This window comes from Ostrinia nubilalis, chromosome 12, assembly GCF_963855985.1.
Source record: "Ostrinia nubilalis chromosome 12, ilOstNubi1.1, whole genome shotgun sequence".
Taxonomy (NCBI): Eukaryota; Metazoa; Arthropoda; class Insecta; order Lepidoptera; family Crambidae; genus Ostrinia; species Ostrinia nubilalis.
The window spans coordinates 2628922-2651561 of record NC_087099.1 but is presented as its reverse complement, the minus strand read 5'-3'; the positions used below and the strand labels follow the sequence as shown (position 1 = coordinate 2651561).

The window sequence follows — 22640 nt, the reverse complement described above, 5'->3', positions numbered from 1 at the left end:
CCAGCCGCACGCCGCCGCCGCCGCCGCGCCCAGGCGGCGCTTCGTCTCGCCCCCTTGGTTCTGGTGACCCCCGTCGTATTTACGTTTACCTGGAACGCCACCGAGTCAAACATTATAAATGTGCTACTAGAAAGACAAAAGTCCATTGCCGATGACATGTTTTCAGATGGCAATATACAAATAATAACAACAAATAAGAACATCTGACAAACAAAAACATGTTATCGCATAGGCACGAAATACTGAGTAATCAAATGCATAATATCAAAGATGATTTAGGTCTTACATTCTAACTAAGTCTTAAGTCTAGTGTTAAGAGGATTCACAGACGAAATCATGCTACAAATTCAGATAAATTGCATGTCTTGAGATTATGCAACTATCTAGGTACTTCTAAGTTCACCTGGTTTACTACTATGAGTTAGCTACATTCCACTTTTATTAATCCCAGGATAAAAAATTAGTACATACAAATCTACCTACTAATTTCCGATTTGTAATTTCAGTCTGTAATCCAGCATTTAATTCGCAGATTGTCTAAGTTGCAGAAAGTGCTGAATTACCAACTAAAATTAAAAATCAGAGAAGGTCTTCCACAAACTTCACCACACTGGGGCAACAACAGTGGACTCTGCTCAGTCGAGCTCTACACCGAGGCAAAGTTTGTGGCAGCCCTAGAGAGGATAGGACAGGGAGAGGGTAGTTACCAATATACAATCATTACTCCAGATTACACGCAAACCATCAAACATGCTGAAATAAATAAAATCAATTCAAATATCGATCAAATCGAGTTCGATAGAGAAAGAGTCCAATGTCATTGAGATAATTTTGAATTTTGTTTCGGTGTGATCGGTAACGCTGGCTTTGCCAGTGCTTCTGCAGTTTCATGAATGCATGGTGTAGATAGGCATAGGTAGTATCCAACAGAGTGTTGATAGGACACGTAATTGCTTTTTTTCAGTAAGTATTAAAAGCAATTATTCACACCTTTGTTAAAATGAAGCCGTAGATCATATTGGAGTCATTTTAACAACGGCAGGTAGGAACATATTTACAATGGATAGGAATTAAGTTAGGTTCTTAGACAGGCATGTCATGATAAAATAAACGCAGTAAAATTTCAGAAAATTAAGTAGAATATTAATACTTTACCATAGTTTAAGTAATCTAAAAATGAGGTGACAAATCAAAGTAACTCATGGTAAAAGCTAATTTATGATGGCCCCCGGCTCTATATTAATGAGGTTACTAATGGAACAAAAAATATAATGAATGAACTTCAACATTTTGAACTTCGAGAACTAATAGAATGAAAGGTGAAAAGGATTTATTTACAGAAATGCGCTTCGCTATTTCATAAATCTTTAAAAAAATGCGTTTCGTTTGAGACAATATTTCAGGAAAATGAATAGGTAAGTATGCATCCATTTAAGTCACGCTGTTGATTTGCAAAAAGCTATAGAAGAAAGCGCTATTTTGAAGATAAATCAAGACATTCTCATAACAAAAGTTTGCCGGCTGTAATTGGAAAATCGGCCTTGGAAAATACAACTTAAATTAGAATTCAGCAAAGATTAATTGAATTTAAGGTAAAATATTCTAAGGTAGGATATCCTCGCGGATGGGAACAGCAAAAGCGACGACGTTACGTATTCAGTAACTTGTCCGTTTCCTTTTAAACACCACACCATACAGTGCGTCACAATGGTCATAGTAACAACATTTTTATTGTTTCTGGACCTAAACAAGGGAACACAGTCAAATTATGTGGGAACTATATCCCCAAGGTTCAAACACTAATAATACAAGGTTTGTTCCGGCGTTTCTTCTCAGCACTTGCCATATGTTTGTCTCGTAGCGCTGGTAGGGCCCAAAAGATAAGGAGACATGTAAAGTGCCCCATAAGGGCTACCTTTTCTTCTTTTATTATTTTCTATTGACGTTCATAAGTGCCACTTGTGGTCTAAACTGAATAAATATTTTTGACTAGCTGACCCGGCGAACTTTGTTCCGCCTTAATGGCAATAAATAAGCAGACCTTTTTTTTTAATTTCGAACGGGATAAAAAGTATCCTATGTCCTTCTCCTGGCTCTAAACTACCTCCCTGACAATTTTCAGCTAAATCGGTTCAGCCGTTCTTGAGTTATAAGTGGAGTAACTAACACGACTTTCTTTTATATATATAGATTTTGATTTTGACTGACCTGGTAAACTTGGTTTGGCGCGTGGGTGGCCACGCATGGCGCTGGGCGTGCGGCGGCCACGCGCGGCGCGCCGCGCACCACCACGGGCCCCAGCCGCGCCCGGCGCCGCCGCCCCCGCCGCGCGCCGCGCCCAGCGCGCGCCCGTCCCACATGACCCAGCCCCCTGCGCACACGACACGTCAGCACGCGCGAACGATGTGCGCGAACGCACGCCTTAGCGACGGGTCTAGCGAGCTCATGTTCTTTATAAAATTGACTTAACGCGATCATGTAACGTTTATGTTATATCGCAAGTACAGTCGCGGAATGAAAAGGTTCGTCACCTTAGTGTCGGTTTTCGCTTGCACTAGGTACTGTAAGAGTCAAACCTGCCAACATAACCGTGCAAGAAACAGTCCTGCTAAAATTTAAAAAAATATGACGTTTGCTAACGAATAAGGTTTTGCTTGTTTATTTTTCTATCCCATCAGTGCAATGTTACAAAATGTAGTTTTTTTATTTAATAGATAATGGCAGGTTGAACCAACAAGAAGGTTTTAGTTTATCAATCATAATAATCTTCTTGACAAGTTAAATCGTCAAACAACTTTGATCTGAATAATTTTGAACTTTACTGACGAACAGTTAAAGATTATTTTCTCTAACTCGAGATTATTCTGTAACATAGTTTCAAAAGGTAATATGTGCTCGCGATTCGTTGAAGGAATCAATTTGAAAACTGACGAACCTTTTCATTCCGTGACTGTACATCACAGGCATGTTACAAAAATGACACAAAACCCCAAGATAAGAAAATTCTCGTACCTTGGCTGGACCTGCGTTTTTCAATGAGGGTTTTCGTGATTGAAAAATCCGCCAGATGGCAATACGTAGACGGAAGGTCCAAATGCTGCATGATTGGTGGATTTTGACATATCTGTCAATGTCATGTCAAAAATAACCAATCATGCAGCATTTGGACCTCGCGTCTACGTATTGCCATCTGGCGAATTTTTCAATCGCGAAAACCCTCATTGATCAACACTATTTAAACAATTGAAAAAACGCAGGTCAATTGACTATTTTACTTTTAGATTGTCTTATTTTTCTTTTCGATTGACTACAATCTAAAAGAATACATGGTATCGCATTTTCTTACATAACTTTTCAATTCCTATCATTGGAGGTCCGAAAATATTTCTCATACAATTTGATATCATAATGATAATTCTTGTCGTGATGTACTTTACAACAGAACAAAAATTGACAATAATTGTGAGCTCGCTAGACTCGTGCGATAAACCAGGCGCCTGCGTTTCGGCCAGTGTCCAGTGCCGGGGTGGCACAAAGGCGGATTTAAAAGAAAGTAAAATTACACCCGCCGTTGTACTATGCATCCGCGATTTTTACATTCACTTACTTTACATTAAGCTTAATTGTAAATACCTCAAAATACAAGTTATAATTAGGTTTAATAATTTCGTGCAGATTAAATTTTCATGCAATATCCCATGCTAGTGCCAATTAAAAATAAAAATTGTCGAGTTTATATGAGAACTCGACATTTCCTCTACAATATTGAATTCTAGTAACATCTGATGTTTCATACAATCGCGAATGCAACGACCGTGATTAAGCGGAATTAGATCATCGCGTTTGATTCACCGGGTTAATCATCAATGTGGCAGTGGTGCCACCTCACGGCACTGACGCACGGGACTTGTGCGCTACGACCGACCGCTCTCTGCTCCTCGCTTTATCTGACTTCAACACGCCCACAAATAGCAAATCAAGTGGTGATACATCGACTACCAGACATCGCAACGCGTGCGACCTACAGTGAGAGACAACCGATGTAAAGCGAAGCTAACAGTTGCGTAACACGCGTGAAGCCCTCACGATGTTGACGCACGATAAGGGCCCACCTATCGCTAGCGTTGGGACTATTTTGGTCTATTATATTGACCAATAGCGCGTCTTGTTTGAATAAGAACTTTATAAGAACTACTACTATTTTGTACCTGCATAGAGGCAGTTGAAATCAGATAAATCGAAGAGCAGAATATGGACGTTTTAAATAGATATATAACAGGCTAGTTTATAATATTTGCATGGTACAATATTAAACTTAACTAAATCTAAATTGGTGCCTATGTAATATGAATATCAGTGAATAGACATCTAAGAAATAAATAAAGAGCACCGATTTAGAGTTGCAAGACAATATGTGACTTCTAAAATAAGAGTAATATAGATAACTAAATATAATAATAGGCCAATCTATGATGCTGATGTGAACAGCATCGTAGATTGCTCAAATAGTGTAATAAAGCTTGGAGAAATCTTTTAAAGTTGTCAAGGTAGGCGCAGGTTGTCAAGGTAGGCGCAGTTGCAAGTGCTTCAAACCATTCCTCCAAGTGGACTAATCATGCTGCAAGATAAACGATCGCATCGCAATACTTTAATGTAATAGTATGTAATGTTACCAAAATGTCACCAGTGCATTCCACAGCAAAAGCTGCACAACACTAGAACTACGAGCCACAAATTCATTAGTCAAATTCGATATTAGTAGTCAACTTTTGCTGAGGAGGCGCCAGACTACAGCTAATTAGATGTTTTATTTAAAAAGTATATTGAAACAATCAGGTACCTACTAAAGCTTTACTCGGTTCAAGGACTACCGCATTCTAGGAGGAGACTACAAGTAATTACGGTCATTCTTTATCATTCGAGAACTAGGTACTTCTAAATAATAAGAACAGTAATCTAAACATCGAATCGACAACTATGTATATCAATCATTACGTATCTGTAAACGAATGAAGTGGGGGTACCTGAATGCCTCCTGTTAGATCGTAGTAAAGCGAGTTGGGCCCGAGGCCGAGCTCATCGTCCTGAGTGAGGCATTTACCAAGCGGGTCAGTAAGTCTTCTTAACATATTCTCTATCTCGTTGCGGCAACGAGAAATATAACAACGTTACACGAGCGTCCCGGGCATAGGACAACATTCCTCATCTAAGTGTGCAAGGGTGGCGAAGCTTCAAGCGTGTTATCGGGTTAGTAACAGAGCAAAGCGAAGCGGCTACATGATGGGTGAAAGCGCCGGGATGGCCTCAAGCGGTACTAATGTCAAATGGCAACTGAAAACAACAGGTACAAGGGCCACGCTGTCTAAGCTGACTTTCGGAAGTGATCTAAGCTACTGCATGGGTCTACTGGGGGCGTCAACGAGAGTCAGCTTGGACGGCGTGGGCTCAGGTCAGAACGGGCAGGTTAGTCGGAGTGGCCTCAGCCATATAGACCTGATGGTGAGATCGGCCGACCAGCCACCCCCGCCCCGCGCCTCACTCCCCGGGAGTCGTCCGAGGCTGCGGCGCGGCGGGCCCCCGCGCGCCCGCCGCGCCCGCCCGCCGCTTCTCAATCACCACCGTCAGGCCTACACACTACCGTCTTTACCGAGTCACTGACTCCGTTCGAGGATGGGATTAACAAAAATAAAAAACAGATGAAAATTTGGCAACTCAAAAAAAATCGAAACGATGATGAGTACAGCGACTAGTGACTAGTAAATAAGAGTGATAACATTAGTGAGTGTGTGTGGGACCCACCGGTTGCGCTCTGTTGGGAGGCTGGCGGACGGCGGACGGTTGCGGTGGCCCCGCGTAATCAAAATAGAACTCATCGTACCGGTAAAATGGCTCATTGTAGCCACCTCGGTAATCACCGTACCCGTAATAGTCGTAATCATAATCTATAAACACACAACACAGGCCTTTTAGAGGCTAAGCTAAACTAACGCTAACTTACAATCTACCGTATCGGCTGGCGGTTAGCGAGCCTCCACGACACTCGTACCGGGAAAAGATTAACAACGATTAAACGCATGCGAATGTCACTTAACTCTGGGCATTAACAGCACTCGGTTAGCGCCGACACCTGTCCTCAACCACGCCGTGACTGAAGCATCGACAGTTCACACACGGACACAACATGCGTCGGCAACTCGACTATCTCTCTGCTGTTCGTCACACATGCTGTCTGTCATGGAATTCTAGGCTGTTCGTTTCACATCCCACCACCAAATGTTCCTACTCTAAAGCGGCGAAAACGTCAGAAGTGACTGACGCCGATCATAATGTAAGATGACTTTCTGTATTGAAGAAGCATGCACTGGAAATTGTTAATATTGTTATTACATTACGACGATGTGTGGCCCTACGTTTCCTATCTCTGGGATGTCCTGATGATAGTCCTAGAGTCCTAGACCATGCATCGATCCTGATCCTGGCTTTTATATCTAGCTTAGGGAGTAGCGTTAATGAAACATGTTACGTGGCCTATACGATACACTGATCTGGTACCTACGCGGTATTATTGAGGGGGGATATGCATTAGTGTATAGTAGCGGCCATCTGGTTAGTAGGGGAAGTAGCAGATGTGCGAGTGTGCGCGTGGAGACCACACCGTGTTCAATTGTTCAACGTGTGGGATAATATGAAGGTAAATGGAGGGAACGTTCACAAAGGAGCTAACTCTACACACAAGATCCAATGTCATGTCTCGTACGGGCATAGCGAGATATGCAGCACGAAAGCACAACTCGTACATTATAGAATAAGAGTCTTTTTGTTTCTTGGTTCTAAGATTAATTTGACCTAATTTTGAGAATTCTAGTTCAAGGTGCACGGATCAATCTCTTGGAAACACATGGATACCTAACTAGATGAACCGCTACTACGTATCAGAATTTGGAAAAGGTTGAATCTTGTTTGCAGTCATCACTTCCCTCGATCAACCTTGAGTGCCGTTAAGTGCTTTCGTATCTGTGTAATCTTTGTTCTTAGGGCGCAGACAACCGTCAGGGCTAAGACACTGCACTTGTAACCGTGCATTCGTAAATGTTATATTATACAAAAATTTCGTGACACTCCATGATAAAACTATAATATCAAAGGTATGCGCAAGACTTCATTAATTTGCACTATGAAATCTGAAATTCTCAAAGTGGAACTTGGTATGTCTTCGAATAAAACGGATTCCGTAGCTCTGACCGTTGTCTCTGCCTGTTATACCAGGTCATGGCCTGGGCAAGTTGTGTTGTGTATGTTTATGTAATGTATCGGTGTTGTGTGTGTATACTGACCGTAGTCGCCTCGCGCGGCCGGCGGGCGCTGCGTCGGCTGCGGCGTGCGGCCTCGCAGCGCGCCGTGCACGGGCGAGCAGCTGCACCAATCAAATCTGACATTAATAGCCACAAGTTAAGCTCTGCAGCGCGGGCATGCCCTCCGGTCGGGATTACCACCGCTGCGTTGCTGGGTTGGATGCTCCGCGGATGCCTGCTTTTTGGCCGTGTTCAGATGGCCGATTTACGCGTTTAGTCGGCGGCAGAGGTTTACAAATTTCGTCCTAGTATGGCCCAGAACAGACGGTGAAACGCAACAGCAACGGAACTGCAACTGCTAGTTACTTTTGAGTTGCATCTAAGTTTCTGCAATAGCGTCCGTTGAGAGACCACACATGACGCGACCAATTTGAAACTTTCAGTTTCATTCATAAGAATCATCAGAAAGTTGCAGTTTCGTTGCAGTTGCGTTTCACCGTCTGTTCTGGGCCTTACGCATTGATTTTGGCGAATAATATGCAGAGGTATACAATTTTCGTCCTAGTAAGCAGTCTTGACGGGATTGCGACAATTCAAATAAACAGTTACAACGCCTAATAAGACTACGTGTCTTCTAATAATCGTGAAAAGACAATATGGGATACTTTTCATGCGAGTTTAACGAAATACGCGTAAATCGCTGTCTGAACAAGGCTTTAACATCCAATGTCTAGCAAACGGGAAAAGGTAATGCGTTTGATGCGACGGTCCAGCCGTCCTAAACAGTAAATTTTAGTATTTTCTCCATAAATTAATCAAGCAACAACGTTGCTAGACATTAGACGCTAAGATAGATGCAATCGCTGTCACAGGCAATAGCGCCCGGGCCTTCCGAGCTGGTTTGGGGACAAAAGTAAATAGGAGAGCGAAAAATAAAGAAGGAAAACAGAACTTAAGACAAACTGTAATAAATCACATCTGTATTCACGAAAAATACTTGCACATCATCGATTGTGCGCTCTTTTAAGAATTCATTGTATTTTCTATGAATAAGATATGAATAGATATTGAGGAAGAAAAGGAAAAAAAACTATAAAGAAAATTAACGGAATCAATGAAATAAAAAGTGCTGAAAGTATTGCCAAAAGATAAAATAAAATAGGTAAAAGTTTCTGGTGTGTTTCAGCCGATCGAGTCTGTTAACATAAAAAACACGTGTAGTAGTAATCAATTTTCAATTTTATAAATTTAGAAAAGCACTATTTAGATTCCCCGCACTATTTCAAGACCTGTATTACAACCTGGTCAAGTTAACTGCGCACCTCGCTGGAATGCTACGGGACTATTCCCATCTCTCGTTCCCGCCACAGCAACTCCTGTGTAGCCAGGATCTACAGCTTGACCGCCATAAAAACCCAACCAATGAAGGTCAAGTTTGTCCCGGGGGAAAGTTAAACTGTCATTGGACCCTCAACGAAATTAATCAGAAGAACAAAGAGTTCGAAATTAAGGTTCGAATTCCCTCCATTGCAAAGCGGATGACAGGTAACAAACAAAGGATTAAAACCTTAAAGATTAGAATGCTACTATCTCGCAATCACTCGCACATCTCCCCGCGTTCGTACCAGAGCGTCGATGTGACGTCACGGCCACCGGGTGCGCAGTTACCTCGACCGAGTTGTAAAATTGTATTTTGCTTCATGGTAGGTACATGCTATGAAAGGTAAGTAGTAAAACTGTAGCTTACCCTCCGCGCCCGTGTATCATCTGCATCATGCGTCGCTCTCTCGCGCGTAAGATCTCTTCTTTCTTCTTTTTGTCCGATGGTGGTTTCGCCAGCGATACCTCTAGCCGCGCCGTTCCGATTTCTTTTCCGTCCAATTCTTGCATTGCCTGCCAAAAGACAACCAAGTTTTGTGTAATACCCAAAATATTTATTTATTTAGTCTAAAGCCCGGTCTGTGAGCACGTAGAATTTTGTCCAATGACCCGTAGCTATCCATCCTTATCGCTCGCGCGTAATTATATTGCTGTCGCGACTGTGCGACAGGCACCCGCAGTGAGTGAGAGCACACTCACTGCGGGTGCCAGTACAGCTAGGGGTCATTGGACAAAATTCTACGTGCTCACGGACCAGACTATACCAGCAATTTGATACACCAAAAATAACTATACAATAAATTACAGAGAAAACTTAGTAAAAAATATGGGATAGATTAACATTTTATATTTCACTTAAGTTAGGCCCACTTTACACCAAGGCGGAGCAGAGCGGAGATGTGTTTTGAATAACCAATCAGATTTCATTATTCAAGAAACCAGGAAATCTGATTGGTTATTCATAACAGGTCTCCGTTCCGTATCGCTTTGGTGGAAACCGGGCCTAAGGAGCACTTCCACTGAGAAAAAAAGGATCTTTAGACAAATGTAACATATATTAATGCACATTTAAATACCTTGACTGCGCAGTCCCGGTCATCGAAGTGCACAAAAGCGTAGTCCTTGATCTTCTTCACACGTTCCACAGTGCCGTAACGTTCAAATTCTTCTTTCAGCGCCTCTTCCGATATCTCTTGCGTTAGGTTCCTCACGTACAGTACCTTTACCTATCAGATAAAATGTTTTCAGTGAGAAGTAATGCCTTAAAAATCGTAGGAAGGACAAGCGTAAAGTGAATTTCGGTCCGAAAATGTAACATTCTTTGAAACTATGTTTATCAAAGTGATGTGCGAAAAATTTGCAAAGAATTTTGCAAGCAATTTTACACGCTGTAGTGTGCGTGAATTTAAAATCTGCGCAGGCGCAATCAATGTGTTTAAAGGAATTAAAGGCTGATTTAGTAAAGTTACTTACTTTACTCATAGTTTGCTCGTCTGGCTCCTCTTGGGGGTCGGCCCAATCCACTATAATATCACAGCCCCATACCTGCACATCGAAATAAATCATGTTTACCGCGAAGGTGCGCGCAGCACAAACAAAATCTACATTGAATGATATAGCGTACCTTTATTCTACCAGTTCCCAGTCTACGTTTAGCTAATGACGCCGCTTTGTGAGACTCGTATTCCAAAAAACAAAATCCTCTATTTTTCTTCTTATCATCAGGAGAACTATATATTATAACTTCCACGAGTCCCGCTGCAAGTATACCAATCGAATATAGCACTAGAAGTCTGACACAAGCACACTATAATTAAATAAAGCTTCCCACGGCCCCAACGCGCAAGTACATTCCTTTAAGGCTACAAAATATGAAGCAAATCAAACGATATTCCAGGAGAACATATACGGTACTGAAAAAGTTCTAGTCTATAGAACAACAGCAAGATTCTCCAGTCATTACCAGTGTGCATTCTCGTATGCGGCAAGTCTCGCGCGGCGCGGGACAGCGGGCACCGGGCCCGCGGTGCCGCGCCGCACGGCACACTACGCGCGGCCGCCGCGCGAGTCCCGCGCGAGGGTCGCGCGGCGGCCGCGCCCACTACCAACCGAATAGCACTTATTATGAATTCGACAAGGACTTACGTGCGTGCCTAGTAAACTCCTCAAACAAATCGTCCCGATCTCGATTCTTAGGGATATTCCCCACGAATAACCGGTGATTGTTAAAGGAAACGGTAACGCCAATCTTTTTCCCCTTTCGAATTTCATAATCATTCAGCTGCAAGAACAATTCGAGGGAGAATAGCCAACGGGCGGGGCCGGGTCGCGCCGGGCGGCCGCGCCGGCCCAATGACTGGAGACGGGACGCGGGAGGGACGGGCGCGGGACGGACGGGACGGGACGGGACGCAAGCGGGACGCAAGCGGGGCACCCTCAGCGGTCCACACCAAGCCCCACGCACAACCCACCAACTCTAAACTCCTTAATTCATTCGAGTGACACTTTACCTGTTAATTTACCAAACTCTTCCAGTATCTCCTCTTTGCCTTTAGACTTGGGAATGTTGCCGACGAAAAGTCGTAGATTCGGTACGCTAATCTTAATTCTCAGAGTCTTCCCTGGTTTTATTTCGTGATTATCGAGCTGTGGGAAAAATAACAAGGGAAAAATTTTGAAAAGAGTATCGATTCGGATCCGGTCGGCCGAGTGTCGTCGATCGGTGCCGGGCGGAGATGAATTTTGAGGTCGGGCGATGAATTTAGTTACGCTGCGGGCGGCCCGGGCCGCGGGTTAGAGCCAATCGAGATGAGTTACTGAACTTTGATGATAAGCCAAAGTGTTGACTGAGCAAAGAGGAGAGCCTGAGATATATTACATTCTCAGTTGGAGAACTTTTGAAGCCAATTATGTTAACCCTGTAAGTGGACCGTTTGATGAAGTGAAAATAAAAAGAAGCAGTACAAGTGTGATGGTAAACAAAAAAATAATAATTAAAGCAACTTAAAATTGAACGAGGTGCAACAGTAAAGAACGGGATGATATCTCAGGACAAGCGAGGCTAGATCAGTTTATAGGTGTTATGTTTGCACATTTACACAAATTCGGTGAGATTACATACGACGAAGGCGGCGACACGTATCCTTAAATATTTTTTGCACTGTCAAAAGGTAGGTACGTGTATCAAATATCTCATATAGCCTTGCCAATGTATTTCTTCCATAGAAATGTCAAGAAAAGTCTTGAACAATCCCAAAAGATTTAATAAAAATCTTAACATTAGTTTTAGCAGTCAGATATCAGATTGGTCAAGACAAGTCTTACACAGATTCCATGGCAGATTCGCCCAAACTTGACAAAATAGCTGAGATACAATCGAGATACTTGCAACCGCCTTCAAGTGGGATATTAATGACATGCTGTTTAAATGATAGAAGAAGCTTAAATCTAAATCTCCCAAGTGTGACTGTGAATTTTATCGACAGGCAAATGATTGGGACTTGCAAAAATACTGGCTGATGATTACAAGTAATCTTGCAAGTGACAATAATTTGGTGACTTCGGGGTTCGAGGAAAACCATCAAAATCCGGATGATTTATGTACAGAGGATGTTTGGTGGCTTTACCCGCGGGACGAGGCGAAGTCGCCAAACTATCGGCAGCTAAGTGCTGTGATCTGTTAATCTTTCAAGGGATTATACTTAAACATTCGGCGAGTCACCTGGAAAGTAGATGTCAAATTAGAATAAATTTTGTCTCAAATCAATACACCAATTATACACTCATGACAAAATACTAAATTTTAAACAAGCTTTAGTTTGACACAATTTAGTGTTACCAATTACAAATGACTGATAATGAACAATTGCATCTTTATTTAGTTTTGCGATAACACAGTGTGCTGGATATGTCGACTATTGGCACTGATGCGGCTGATAACATCCAAAGCGAAACTGGTGCCCCACCGCGCGACCGCGGCGCCTCCAAGGCCGCGGGCCGGTGGCACCAATTTCAGATCCAAATGTTCTTTCGACTACTGTATTTGTACACTTCAACAGAGCAGTAAAATAAACCGACATTTCGCAAGCGCTACACGAATAAAACGGCGAAAACGTTTCTTTAATAAATTGAAATTTAATTGGCCGAGTGAGGTCAATTCGATCTAGATAAATCCGGATCAATTTTGGTGTTTAACCGAGTTGGCTGAAGTTTACCGCTCCATTGATACTGTTTGGGAAGTACGAACTTTGTCGTCTGCTGTATTCCAAAGCGAACATATATCTAACACTGCGGCATCGGAAAGCAGAGATTTAGATTTAAGACGCTACAAGGCCCTGCGGCGACAGGGATAGAGATTTAGATTTAAGACAGTGATGAAAATGTGTCTTGAAGGATACACGTCCGTCTAGTTAAGCAGCGGGCAACAAAATTGGTACTGGTGTTGCGACTCGAGTCACTTTTGACTCGAGTGACTACATACAAAATATTGACTCGATTTCGATAGTACAACGTTTTCACTTGATTACCCGAGCTGTCGAGTTAATCCATCAAGTTACATAGCAGCTAGATATTGTTTCAAAATTAGGAGTTTCTACAACGAATAGTACAAGATTCAAAAGTGACGCCAGAAGCCCAAAGCCACTGGAATCTTTACAAAGTACTCAAAAACTCGAGCACCGCTGCAACCGAATCGAGTTCCGAGTCAAACGTCCCGAGTCGCAGCACAGTCCGTGACACATATCGGCGACAGAGCGGGGGTTTTTGAGCCATCACTAACCTCTTGCACGGCGCGTTGCGTGGCCTCGCGCGTGGTGAAGGTGACGAAGGCGTAGCCGCGGTTGGTTCCCGTCATGGGGTCCATCATAAGGCGAAGGTCCCAGATGCTGCCGCAGCGCTCGAACAGCGGGATGAGCTCGTCTTCGTACATATCCTTGGGGATCTTGCCGCAGAACACCTCGCAGCCGGCGCCGGGCGTGCCGCCCTCCCACCCCGGCGGCGGGCCCCCGTATTTGCGTTGCCCTGGAACCCGACTCTGAATATGAGCGATCCGGGAAAATAACTAAGGCGATTATCACACTGCGCCGCGCTCCGCCGCGGTCCGCGTGATTTCTAATAAAAAATCCCGCGCGCAGACGCGTTGTCAGTGTGTTTTGCCGCGCGTGTTTTCTATACAAACTGAGGTACATACTTGCATACAATTATTAAATCTGTCATCCCGCGTACCGCGGCGGAGCGCGGCGCAGTGTGATAATCGCCTAATGGTTTTAGAATCTGACGCAGGCTGACCATCGGTGCTGACAGCCGAAATGTATGAAGCGTCGGTCAGCGTTCCTCAATAACGTTACCTCTTAGGCTGAGTTGCACCACCTAACTTTGACCGTAACTATAACGATAACGGTGTTTTTTGTATGGAGTTTGACAGATTTTTGACGTTTGTCAAAGTTAAAGTAAGATGGTGCAACCCAGCCTAAGAATCGTGCCATCCACGAAGACGCGCCCCACCAATTTTTGGATTTTTTGGTCGAGGGAAGCGCGGGGTGCGGGGAGTTTGATCGACACCGTCCGATAACACTCAAACATGAGCGGAAGAATGGTGGGGCGCGTCTTCGTCGTTGGCAAGAACTTATACATACATTTTGATCTGTCAGTGCCGATTATCAGCGAGCAGTCAGCGCGATTCAAAAACCCCTTATACAACGGAAGAAAGAAAATCTTTATTTGGCACTAAAACATCATACATCTTCCCCGTATTTGCGTTGTCTTGGTTTACCAAGTCCCTTAAGACTCTTAAACATCCCGGAAAACAATTGTAACACAATAAGGATGGTTTGCACCAAAGCGGAGGATGTGTTTGAATAACCAATCGAATTTCCTTATTTCCACATCACCTCTCTGCTCGGCTTCGGTTCGGAAATCTGATTTGTTATTGAAAAATTTCCTCCTCTCTCCGCTTTGATGGAAAGCAGGCATAAAAGAAAGGACTAAAAAATAGACCTGATTTGTCTATCATCGCTTTGTATAAGAGCATGAGAGAACACTGATTTTCCTCGAGTGCCTCGTAATGGTGTTGCCAGTTCAATTTTCAGATCAAAAAGTTTAAAATAATATTTTCCACCGTTCAATGAAACCGTCTCGAATGCAACAAAGGATCTAACAACGGGTTCTTTACTGCAATATTCTTTGTTGTTTTTGTTTTTATTGATAGGTCAAGAGAACGATGACTCAACCGACTGTCTGGAGCAACTTTTGTTATTTTAGCAAACAAATTAAATCGCAAATTAGGTAAACAAAAATAATTTAGGATTATTATGGACACACTTAATCTCAAACAGCTGGTACGTTCGGCATGAAAGTTAGTAATGTTTTTATAGATATGAAGTCATTACGATACTAAAATGATCATTATTACGTGTAACAAGTAAATCTGATGTTCGGAAGCCATTTTGACGCCGTCTTTGTCTACATAAAGGCTGTGCACAGTCGGTTTCTCACGATCCCATTTTACTATTGTGACACCAACAATGATAAATCATTTCACCAACATTTCTATTTTCCATGCGCGTATTCTAATTAGAATCTAATTATGTATTACAGAATCACAGATTCATACTTGTTCATAGTGGCACGGGAGGGTGACAGACCTTTTATGACATGAAAGAACGAATCTGAAGCTTATTGAAATCTCGCTGACTTTTGACGTCCCGTACCTCAAGCATTTACTGAATCAAGCGTTAGACTTTTATTAATAAGTATTAGCTGGAAATTGTAGCCTAGAGCCTACCCAAAATTATGTTACAGGTTTTTGGAATTGCAAACGTGAATTACAAGAGATGCATAGGTAAGTAAAGGTGCAGTACTGACCTGTAGTCACGTCTAACGTGTACCCTGTCCTGGCAAGGATCTGTTTGATCTTGTCCTCGTCGGGCCCTTTGACCTGGACAGCGGCCGACAGCGCGGGCGCGCCCTGCACGCCCGCTCTGCTTTTCTGTCTGGAACACATACGACACAATCGTGAAAGGACTGCATTATTTTATGACCCGAAGTGTGAATTAGGGGAGCATTTATTTTGATCATGAAGTTAGCACCTAAGCGAACTTTAAACTGCTCCCCCTTAGTGTGACATTTAAAGACATATTTATGGGGTTTTAGGAAACGATGTTGTTCAAATATGATTAGGTAGCAGTTTAGTCGACTTTCCCGCCTATCTTCTACGGCCTAAACCCCATGCAAGTGAGAAAGTCTGACCCCGTAATTTGGTACGACGCGTTACTTAATTCTGTCAAAATTTGTGAACGGAATTAGTTAAATAGTCAGGCCACCGGACGAATAGCATCTAGGTGTTGGGCGCACTCAATCATGCCCCGGAATGTCTGCTGCGATCATACAATTGACGCTACGGCACGACCCCTCATTCCGCTCCACCGACACTACTCATACATCCTATTAGAAAATCTCCACTGTTCTCGAGTTCGCATATTAAGTAGCCTCCACGAGGTGAAATGGCACTTATTATGAAATTAGCATTTCCAGTCGTAAAAGCCACTCAAGTTATAGTCCTAGTTCGCATTATCTAAGGGCGCTCGGCACCACGGCCTAAAAGCAAGGTCTACGGTCTCATGTAAACGCCCATTTGCATCTTATAAATCATGCAAACAGGTTCTGCATCAAGTCATGACTTTGCCGAGGCTAATGACCATTCGTAATCTAATCTCGCTGTAGCGACACAAACACGTACGGTGACGACGAGCGACTCATCTGCACAGCGCGAGCCACCGCACTGCTGAAGGCTCGGCATGCTCGCTAGCGCATAATATTTTTGTTTGGCACTCGATGCACAACATTGCGTTTGCCGGATGCAGCAACTCAACTTTTCCACCAAAAATGATAGTTTATGTACGTTGCGTGCCGGTAATAAAAGTTATACATTTGCTGGGGCTCGGGTACTAGTTAATGATTTTTATTGCATTTAACTTCAACCAATAATTATCGAGCTATCGATTCTGCTATTATAAGGATTTTCTCACACCTCGTGTGAGAAAATTGACGAGAACTATTGAAATTTTTAAGCATCTAGTAATTTTACCACGGTTACGTTTTTATGTATGCCATTCTCGTCTTTATTGCTTGTAAGACATGAAAACAGATGGCGCCAATGGCCACGTTACCATGTGTAGGCAGCTTTTGCCAGCTCGCGGATGTTGCAACGCATAATAATTACAATACATTAAGTTGACTTTTGTTTTATAAAACACACAGCGAGTTTGCAGTCACGACTGCAAGCGTTTTCTTTGTGCAACGTCTACGGCACGTTTTACTGCAATGAGGCTTTTGGATCTATGGATATCCCAATATGCGAACTCGCGTTAACGAACGCCATCCGTCCCCGCGAGACAATACTTAGCTCAAATTTTAAATTCAATGGTCGTCGGCAACGGCTCGATAATAATTATGTCAAATCAATTTTTCGAGATTGTGACCCAGATACGGGCCGGCCGTTTGGCAATCATCCAATATTTTGATTGGGTCACAAGTGAATAAGATATCTGCAAAACTCACCTATAGGTCTTCATGACTCCACATAAATAAGCACTTTTATTCGATACATGCTCGAGATTTGAATCTAAAAATTGTCCAAGAACACTTAAAGCACCGTCGGATGGAAATTCTTTTAAGGCATCTAACGCACGCTCGTCCAGTTCGGCGTGCGCTAGCTTTCCAGTCTTATAAATATCGTCCAGCTTGGCTGCTACCTGAAAACGAGAAGAGGTTCTTACAATTACCAGGCACTTTAAAATACCTACTTATTAAGATTTCATAAGAAGTATTACACTTGTCAAACAAAAATAAACTTTCTGCGACCAAATGTCGCGCCATTAAGTATGTCTGAAAACTTATGCAGGAGTGCATGCATGATTTGGGGCGACTGAAAAAGTCAGTTTTTAAATTGCGTGTCATATTGGGTCTTTAGAACTTGGTCATAATAGAACTTTAGTATGAAGGCACAACTAGGAGGACTTAGATAAATGCTAATAGATTTTAAGGGACGTAAAGTACAAAAGACAAGAGGCAAGCACTTAAACGACCGTTAATCTGTAGAAGACGCCAGTTGTGTTCGATAAATCACGTGACTTGGCGTTCAACGCTGAAAGAATCTTGTCTGCCTCACCGGCCGAACAATAATTATTGCGGTGAAGCTCGTCACAGACAAAGGATAAGGGAACTGACACTCCCATTGGAAGGTCATCACGACGGGAGTAATCTTTCTATGATCTGAGGGAGTAATAAACTCAGCATCAATTGATACGAATGACAACATATTGGATTTGAAAGAGTGGAGGACACTACCTTTTGAATTGTTTAGGGGTCATTTACAAGCCACGTCACACAGTAAAGATTGAAAAGGTTTTCTATAAAAATTCAAAACAAAACACTCGCTACATAGAGGGGAGATCTAAGCTGGTATTCAAAGCCAAGTGAATTAAACAGCTGACATTATCATTGAGGATAAGTGGAGTTTAGTAACTTAAAAGTATTTTTACAGCTTCTATTAGCAGATTGGGTAAACTATAGGTGAAAGAAAAGTTATAGCTGCATACCACAAAATAGGATAATAATTACTGCATTTTAAGATAGAATCAAGGACATTCTATTAAACATTGTGATTGGGTTTTTATGATCCATATCTAATCTTTATTAGCAGGAAACATACAATCAACACAGGAGTATTACAGACCAAATTATAATAAGCCTCATTATCTTGTTCTCAACTGAACATTCAAGTTGTGTACTTATATTTAAAGACAGTTAATTGGAGAGGCACAAAAGGTCTCAAGTCTGCAGGCAATACCTACATGAATATGCCTAAGGCCAACTAGGTACAAGGAAAATACCTGCCCTCCCCACTTCTCTCCCCTCCATAATAAAGCAATAACATTCTGGCCAAGCCAGTCATTCTTACTTGTCTGCCTGCTTATTTTCCAAAAGTATTAAAATTTAATGCTGATGAACACATAAAAATGCCAAGGATAAAATTGCAAATGGACACATGGCAAATTAAATACAAAACATTATCTTGATAAAAGCACATGGCAACAATGACATATCAGTTTGTTATTTGTGTTATAGGCACAAAATGCTTACAGAGTTATTCAAATTCAAATTCAAATTATTTATTGCATGTCACATGGGTTATAGAAATAAGTTTTATAACCCAAGAGTTAGCACTGCTGTTATAGAAATAAGTTTTATGCTGAGGAATGAAATAGGTACCAAGGTCAGTTGATGGTTACCAATAAATAAACAATGGATATTCATAGCAACAGAGTTATTTTGAAAATGAGCAGGTACACAGATAAATATGGCAAAGGTCAGAAAAACAAATGCAGCACTATCAGAGAGAAAGTACATATTGCATGCATGCAGTTGTGTGCAGAGTCAGGCACATTACTGGTTTGTCCACTTATCAGCAATAAGTTCTAGCAACTTTTCAGGTGTGGCTGACATGTTAGGTAATAATGTGTTCTAAAACAAAGTACCTACCTACCTACCTTACTACAATATAATAAAAGTTTTTAGTAGATAATTCATTTAATGCTGTTTACAATTTAAAGAGTCTGGTAATTTTTATGATAATTAGGTCTTATTAGAAAAAATATTAATTACTTATAAGATTCTTATAAAAAAAAATATAACTTTATTTATTTATACAATATTAAGGGATTTTAATTATACCTAGTTTGAATTAAAATACATGTTTATAACATGTTATATGGGGCATAGGTACATTGAGAATAATAACAGTGAAGGAACATTTAGCAAGTTTACTGAAGACATGCAAATTGCAAAATTCTTAAAACTTAAAATAATTATAAATATTGTAATATTAATAGTAAATAAATAATACCAAATGCAACAGCAATATATTATGTAGTACCCAAAATTTTTTATAACATTCTTAAAGTGGGGATAAACGATATGAAGTTTCAACGGGCATGTTAGAAAAATATTTATTTTCCTTTTTTATCTAATTTATGTATCAGAAATTGTGAAAATAGCTTCATTTATATCTAGACTAATTCCTATTATAGCTAAAAGTATAATTTAATAATAGAACTCACCTTAGGATCCAAGCCATAGTCAATGAGTTTGCGGTAATCCGGTGTACGGCCAACTTCGGAGTCCTTCCCAGGTACCTCTTCAATGGAAATTTCTCCATTGCCCTCCGCCATTCTGCACAAATGTTCATATATTTACACACACTTCACTTTGCTGTGGCAATTTCTGCAGTCTTCACAATATTAACAACTTTTCAACTTTTGTGACCGCTGGCAATCTGAGCACAGGTTTGTTATGGCTCACCTACAGATGATGTCATACAATCAAATTTCAAGATAGCCATGAATTATGCCATTTGCCTACCAATACACCTATCCAAATTTTATATTTTTATAATATTATTATCTATATTTACGTAAATTATACGATATTAATATTTACCTTTAATTTGTAATTTTTGTAATTTTGGAAGAAAATGATAACTCTGTAATCGTCCGAAAAACAAAAAAACAAATGATGTTCAAACATATGAAACTGTGAAACAATGGGACAGTGCACTCCTCATTCCATCCGGGTGAAGGCGAAATTTTAAAAAGCGAATTCGCGGGTCAATGCATCCTTTTAGTGAAGTGACACGTTTTTGAGCCTAAAAACGAAAATCGAGAATTAATGTCAAAAAAACTAAAACGGCACTAACATAAAGGAGATGCGAATTCCGGCGGTCAATGACCGAAATAACACAGCAGAGTAACTGTGACAGCTCTTTAGAAACTATTACACTTAACACTTTAGGCGGGTAATCACTTTTAAAACACTTTTACAGTCCTTTTGTAACTAAATACAAACACTAGAAACTTTCCGCGCTTTAAACTTTAGTGAATACAAAACTGCAATAAGTTGAGAGTGCAACTGCATTGCACCCGATAAGAACCGGCCGGCGCGAGGTTCATTATCCAAAAAGAATCCAATAGGAATCCGCAGGGGATACCAAAAGGTAAAGAACACTTTTGACACTTGAACACTGATGAAAAATTTTAACTTAGGCACTGTACACTAAAATAATTACCTATTAATTTTGCTAGTTGGTGGCCGAGACAGATATGGCGGCACCGCGCGACGTCAACGTGACCGCCAGTACGGGGTTCTCATAACGACGCGCGCGGGACATGCAACGAGGAGTGCATTCAAAGTTTTAAAAGGCACTTAATTTATTTTGTAAAGTTTTATATCTCTCTCTGCTTTAAATACTAATAGCGACCGCACGCAACTAAATACGAAATAATATTTTTATTGCACAGAGAGTTTTTGCAATGGTTGCGAATAATTTTGAATGTAAAAGAGCGCGGCGCGTCGCGCAAGGCTGCCGGCCGCGAGGTGAGACAGGCTAGCGGCAAGACGGCGGCGAGCGAGAAGCCGAGAGCGAAGGGGGGAGGGTGTTGCAACTGGCGGTGCAGGCGTGCAGCAGCGACGACGCCGCACCGAGCTCGCTGCATACTTGCATATACACGCACACTCGCAAACCCTATGACCTTCGTTATTCGTAATCGATTTGGTGTCAGTGTTTCGCCTTTGTTATTACAATTAGTCTGTTAAACCATTTTTAACACCTTATAGATGAGAAATGATGCAGGAAGGCATTTTCAATCCTAGGAACACCCTTGTAAATACATTTACCGAAATGTTTTATGTTCAGCATTAGGCACCAGTCATGATGTTTTTTGTAAATTATTATGACGTAGGTACAATACAAACATCAATGACTTATTAATTGTTATCTTATCTGATTAATTAAAATAATCGAACATTTACCAAACCAAAACTTAAAATGTTTTAATCTTATTAGACACGTTTGCAATTTTAATTCAGACCAAATTATCCAATAAGAATTATTCAATATCTATTAGACGTGCATTATCTAATAAGTTTTACCCTATTATTTTTAAATATTTTAAACAAAAATATCTACTGCTAAAAAGTGGCTGAGCTTTTAATATTGCGCTACGTACCTATAATGTATAAAAATCACACGGTTACTAATCGACAACGTCCAAATAGTAGAACAAGGTTCATTACTCTTTGATATGGAAACGAAGGGATAAAAGAGTTAATCGCAGTAACCCCTTGCTTAAAGTTCGCTTACACCTGCTGATCATCGAAGCCGTATGTATTCGCGACACATACACATACCTATTTTAAACTGGCCTTCGTACTTCATGTGTATGTGTAAGAAACTCGGATCTGTATCCGCCGCATTATGTGGGTAGGTAGGGCGGCTACTGCGGGTGCCTCGTTTTGTGCGGACAAGGTTCCAACACAGCCCTTTCACCGCTAATATGAATCTTACATGAGACTAGTGTCATGTCGAAAATCGCTTAACTGACCAAAGCAGACTCTTCCTTTCTTTACAAAGAACTCTGGCATGGTGTGTTTTGTAGCGGCACGACAGACACACTTCCTTTCTCACATTTTCTTTATATCAAAGGCGTTAATACAGCAGTAAAACGAACTCTCACTTAGTTTCCGGTGCCCTACCTAGGTCTTGAGAAACATTTCATCTTACAGTACATACCTACTTTACGAAAATACACTGATACAATAATAATAAAACATCACCAGCAATATTACCCAAATTATTATTAGATAAGCAAACAAATAAATTCGACTATGTCCTCAATCGATTTTTGGATAATTATGTAAAAATTATTCCCATCACTATTTTTCTTCATTTTTGACAGTTAGGCAAATTCGAAAAGTTTCGTAAATGTGTCAAAGTCATACTACTAGCCAGTTTTTAAAAGTGCAAAAAGGATTTATTAAAGTTTTAAGAGAAGTTTCTTACTTTGTTGTTTGACCTTCTTCCATCTTCAAACCTACGCACTTTTAAAAGTTTACTAGTCCGGTAAAGTTCGCTGA

The 22640-nt window shown here is 41.3% G+C and overlaps 1 protein-coding gene across 6 annotated transcripts; it reads right to left on the bottom strand.

Annotated features, from left to right (window-relative positions):
- Positions 1-21118, bottom strand: LOC135076781 (heterogeneous nuclear ribonucleoprotein R). 6 transcript variants are annotated; one of them, XM_063971210.1, is made up of 15 exons: positions 20794-21118; positions 20169-20373; positions 19790-19901; positions 17229-17422; positions 15534-15661; positions 13450-13691; positions 11183-11318; positions 10297-10430; positions 10146-10217; positions 9749-9898; positions 9040-9185; positions 7335-7429; positions 5800-5942; positions 5025-5084; positions 4595-4618 (listed from the first exon to the last, which is right to left on the bottom strand). In XM_063971210.1, the coding sequence occupies exons 3-15, from the start codon at positions 19898-19900 to the stop codon at positions 4610-4612; spliced, it is 1620 nt and encodes a 539-aa protein (XP_063827280.1). In that variant the 5' UTR covers position 19901; positions 20169-20373; positions 20794-21118; the 3' UTR covers positions 4595-4609. The 6 variants fall into 6 exon arrangements, with proteins under 6 accessions (XP_063827283.1, XP_063827284.1, XP_063827280.1 ...); XM_063971213.1 differs by lacking the exons at positions 4595-4618; positions 5025-5084; positions 5800-5942 and adding exons at positions 1-89; positions 2209-2371; XM_063971214.1 differs by lacking the exons at positions 4595-4618; positions 5025-5084 and adding an exon at positions 730-753.
- Between the last annotated feature and the right edge of the window lie 1522 nt (positions 21119-22640).

Bases quoted from the DNA above. Each gene is read 5' to 3' on its own strand.
- LOC135076781 (XM_063971209.1), bottom strand. From the start codon at position 19,900: ATGGCGGAGGGCAATGGAGAAATTTCCATTGAAGAGGTACCTGGGAAG. The intron at 17,423-19,789 runs GTGAGTTCTATT...TCTCGTTTTCAG, and splicing joins ACTATGGCTTGGATCCTAAG to GTAGCAGCCAAGCTGGACGA. The intron at 13,692-15,533 runs GTCAGTACTGCA...GTCGGGTTCCAG, and splicing joins CACGTTAGACGTGACTACAG to GGCAACGCAAATACGGGGGC.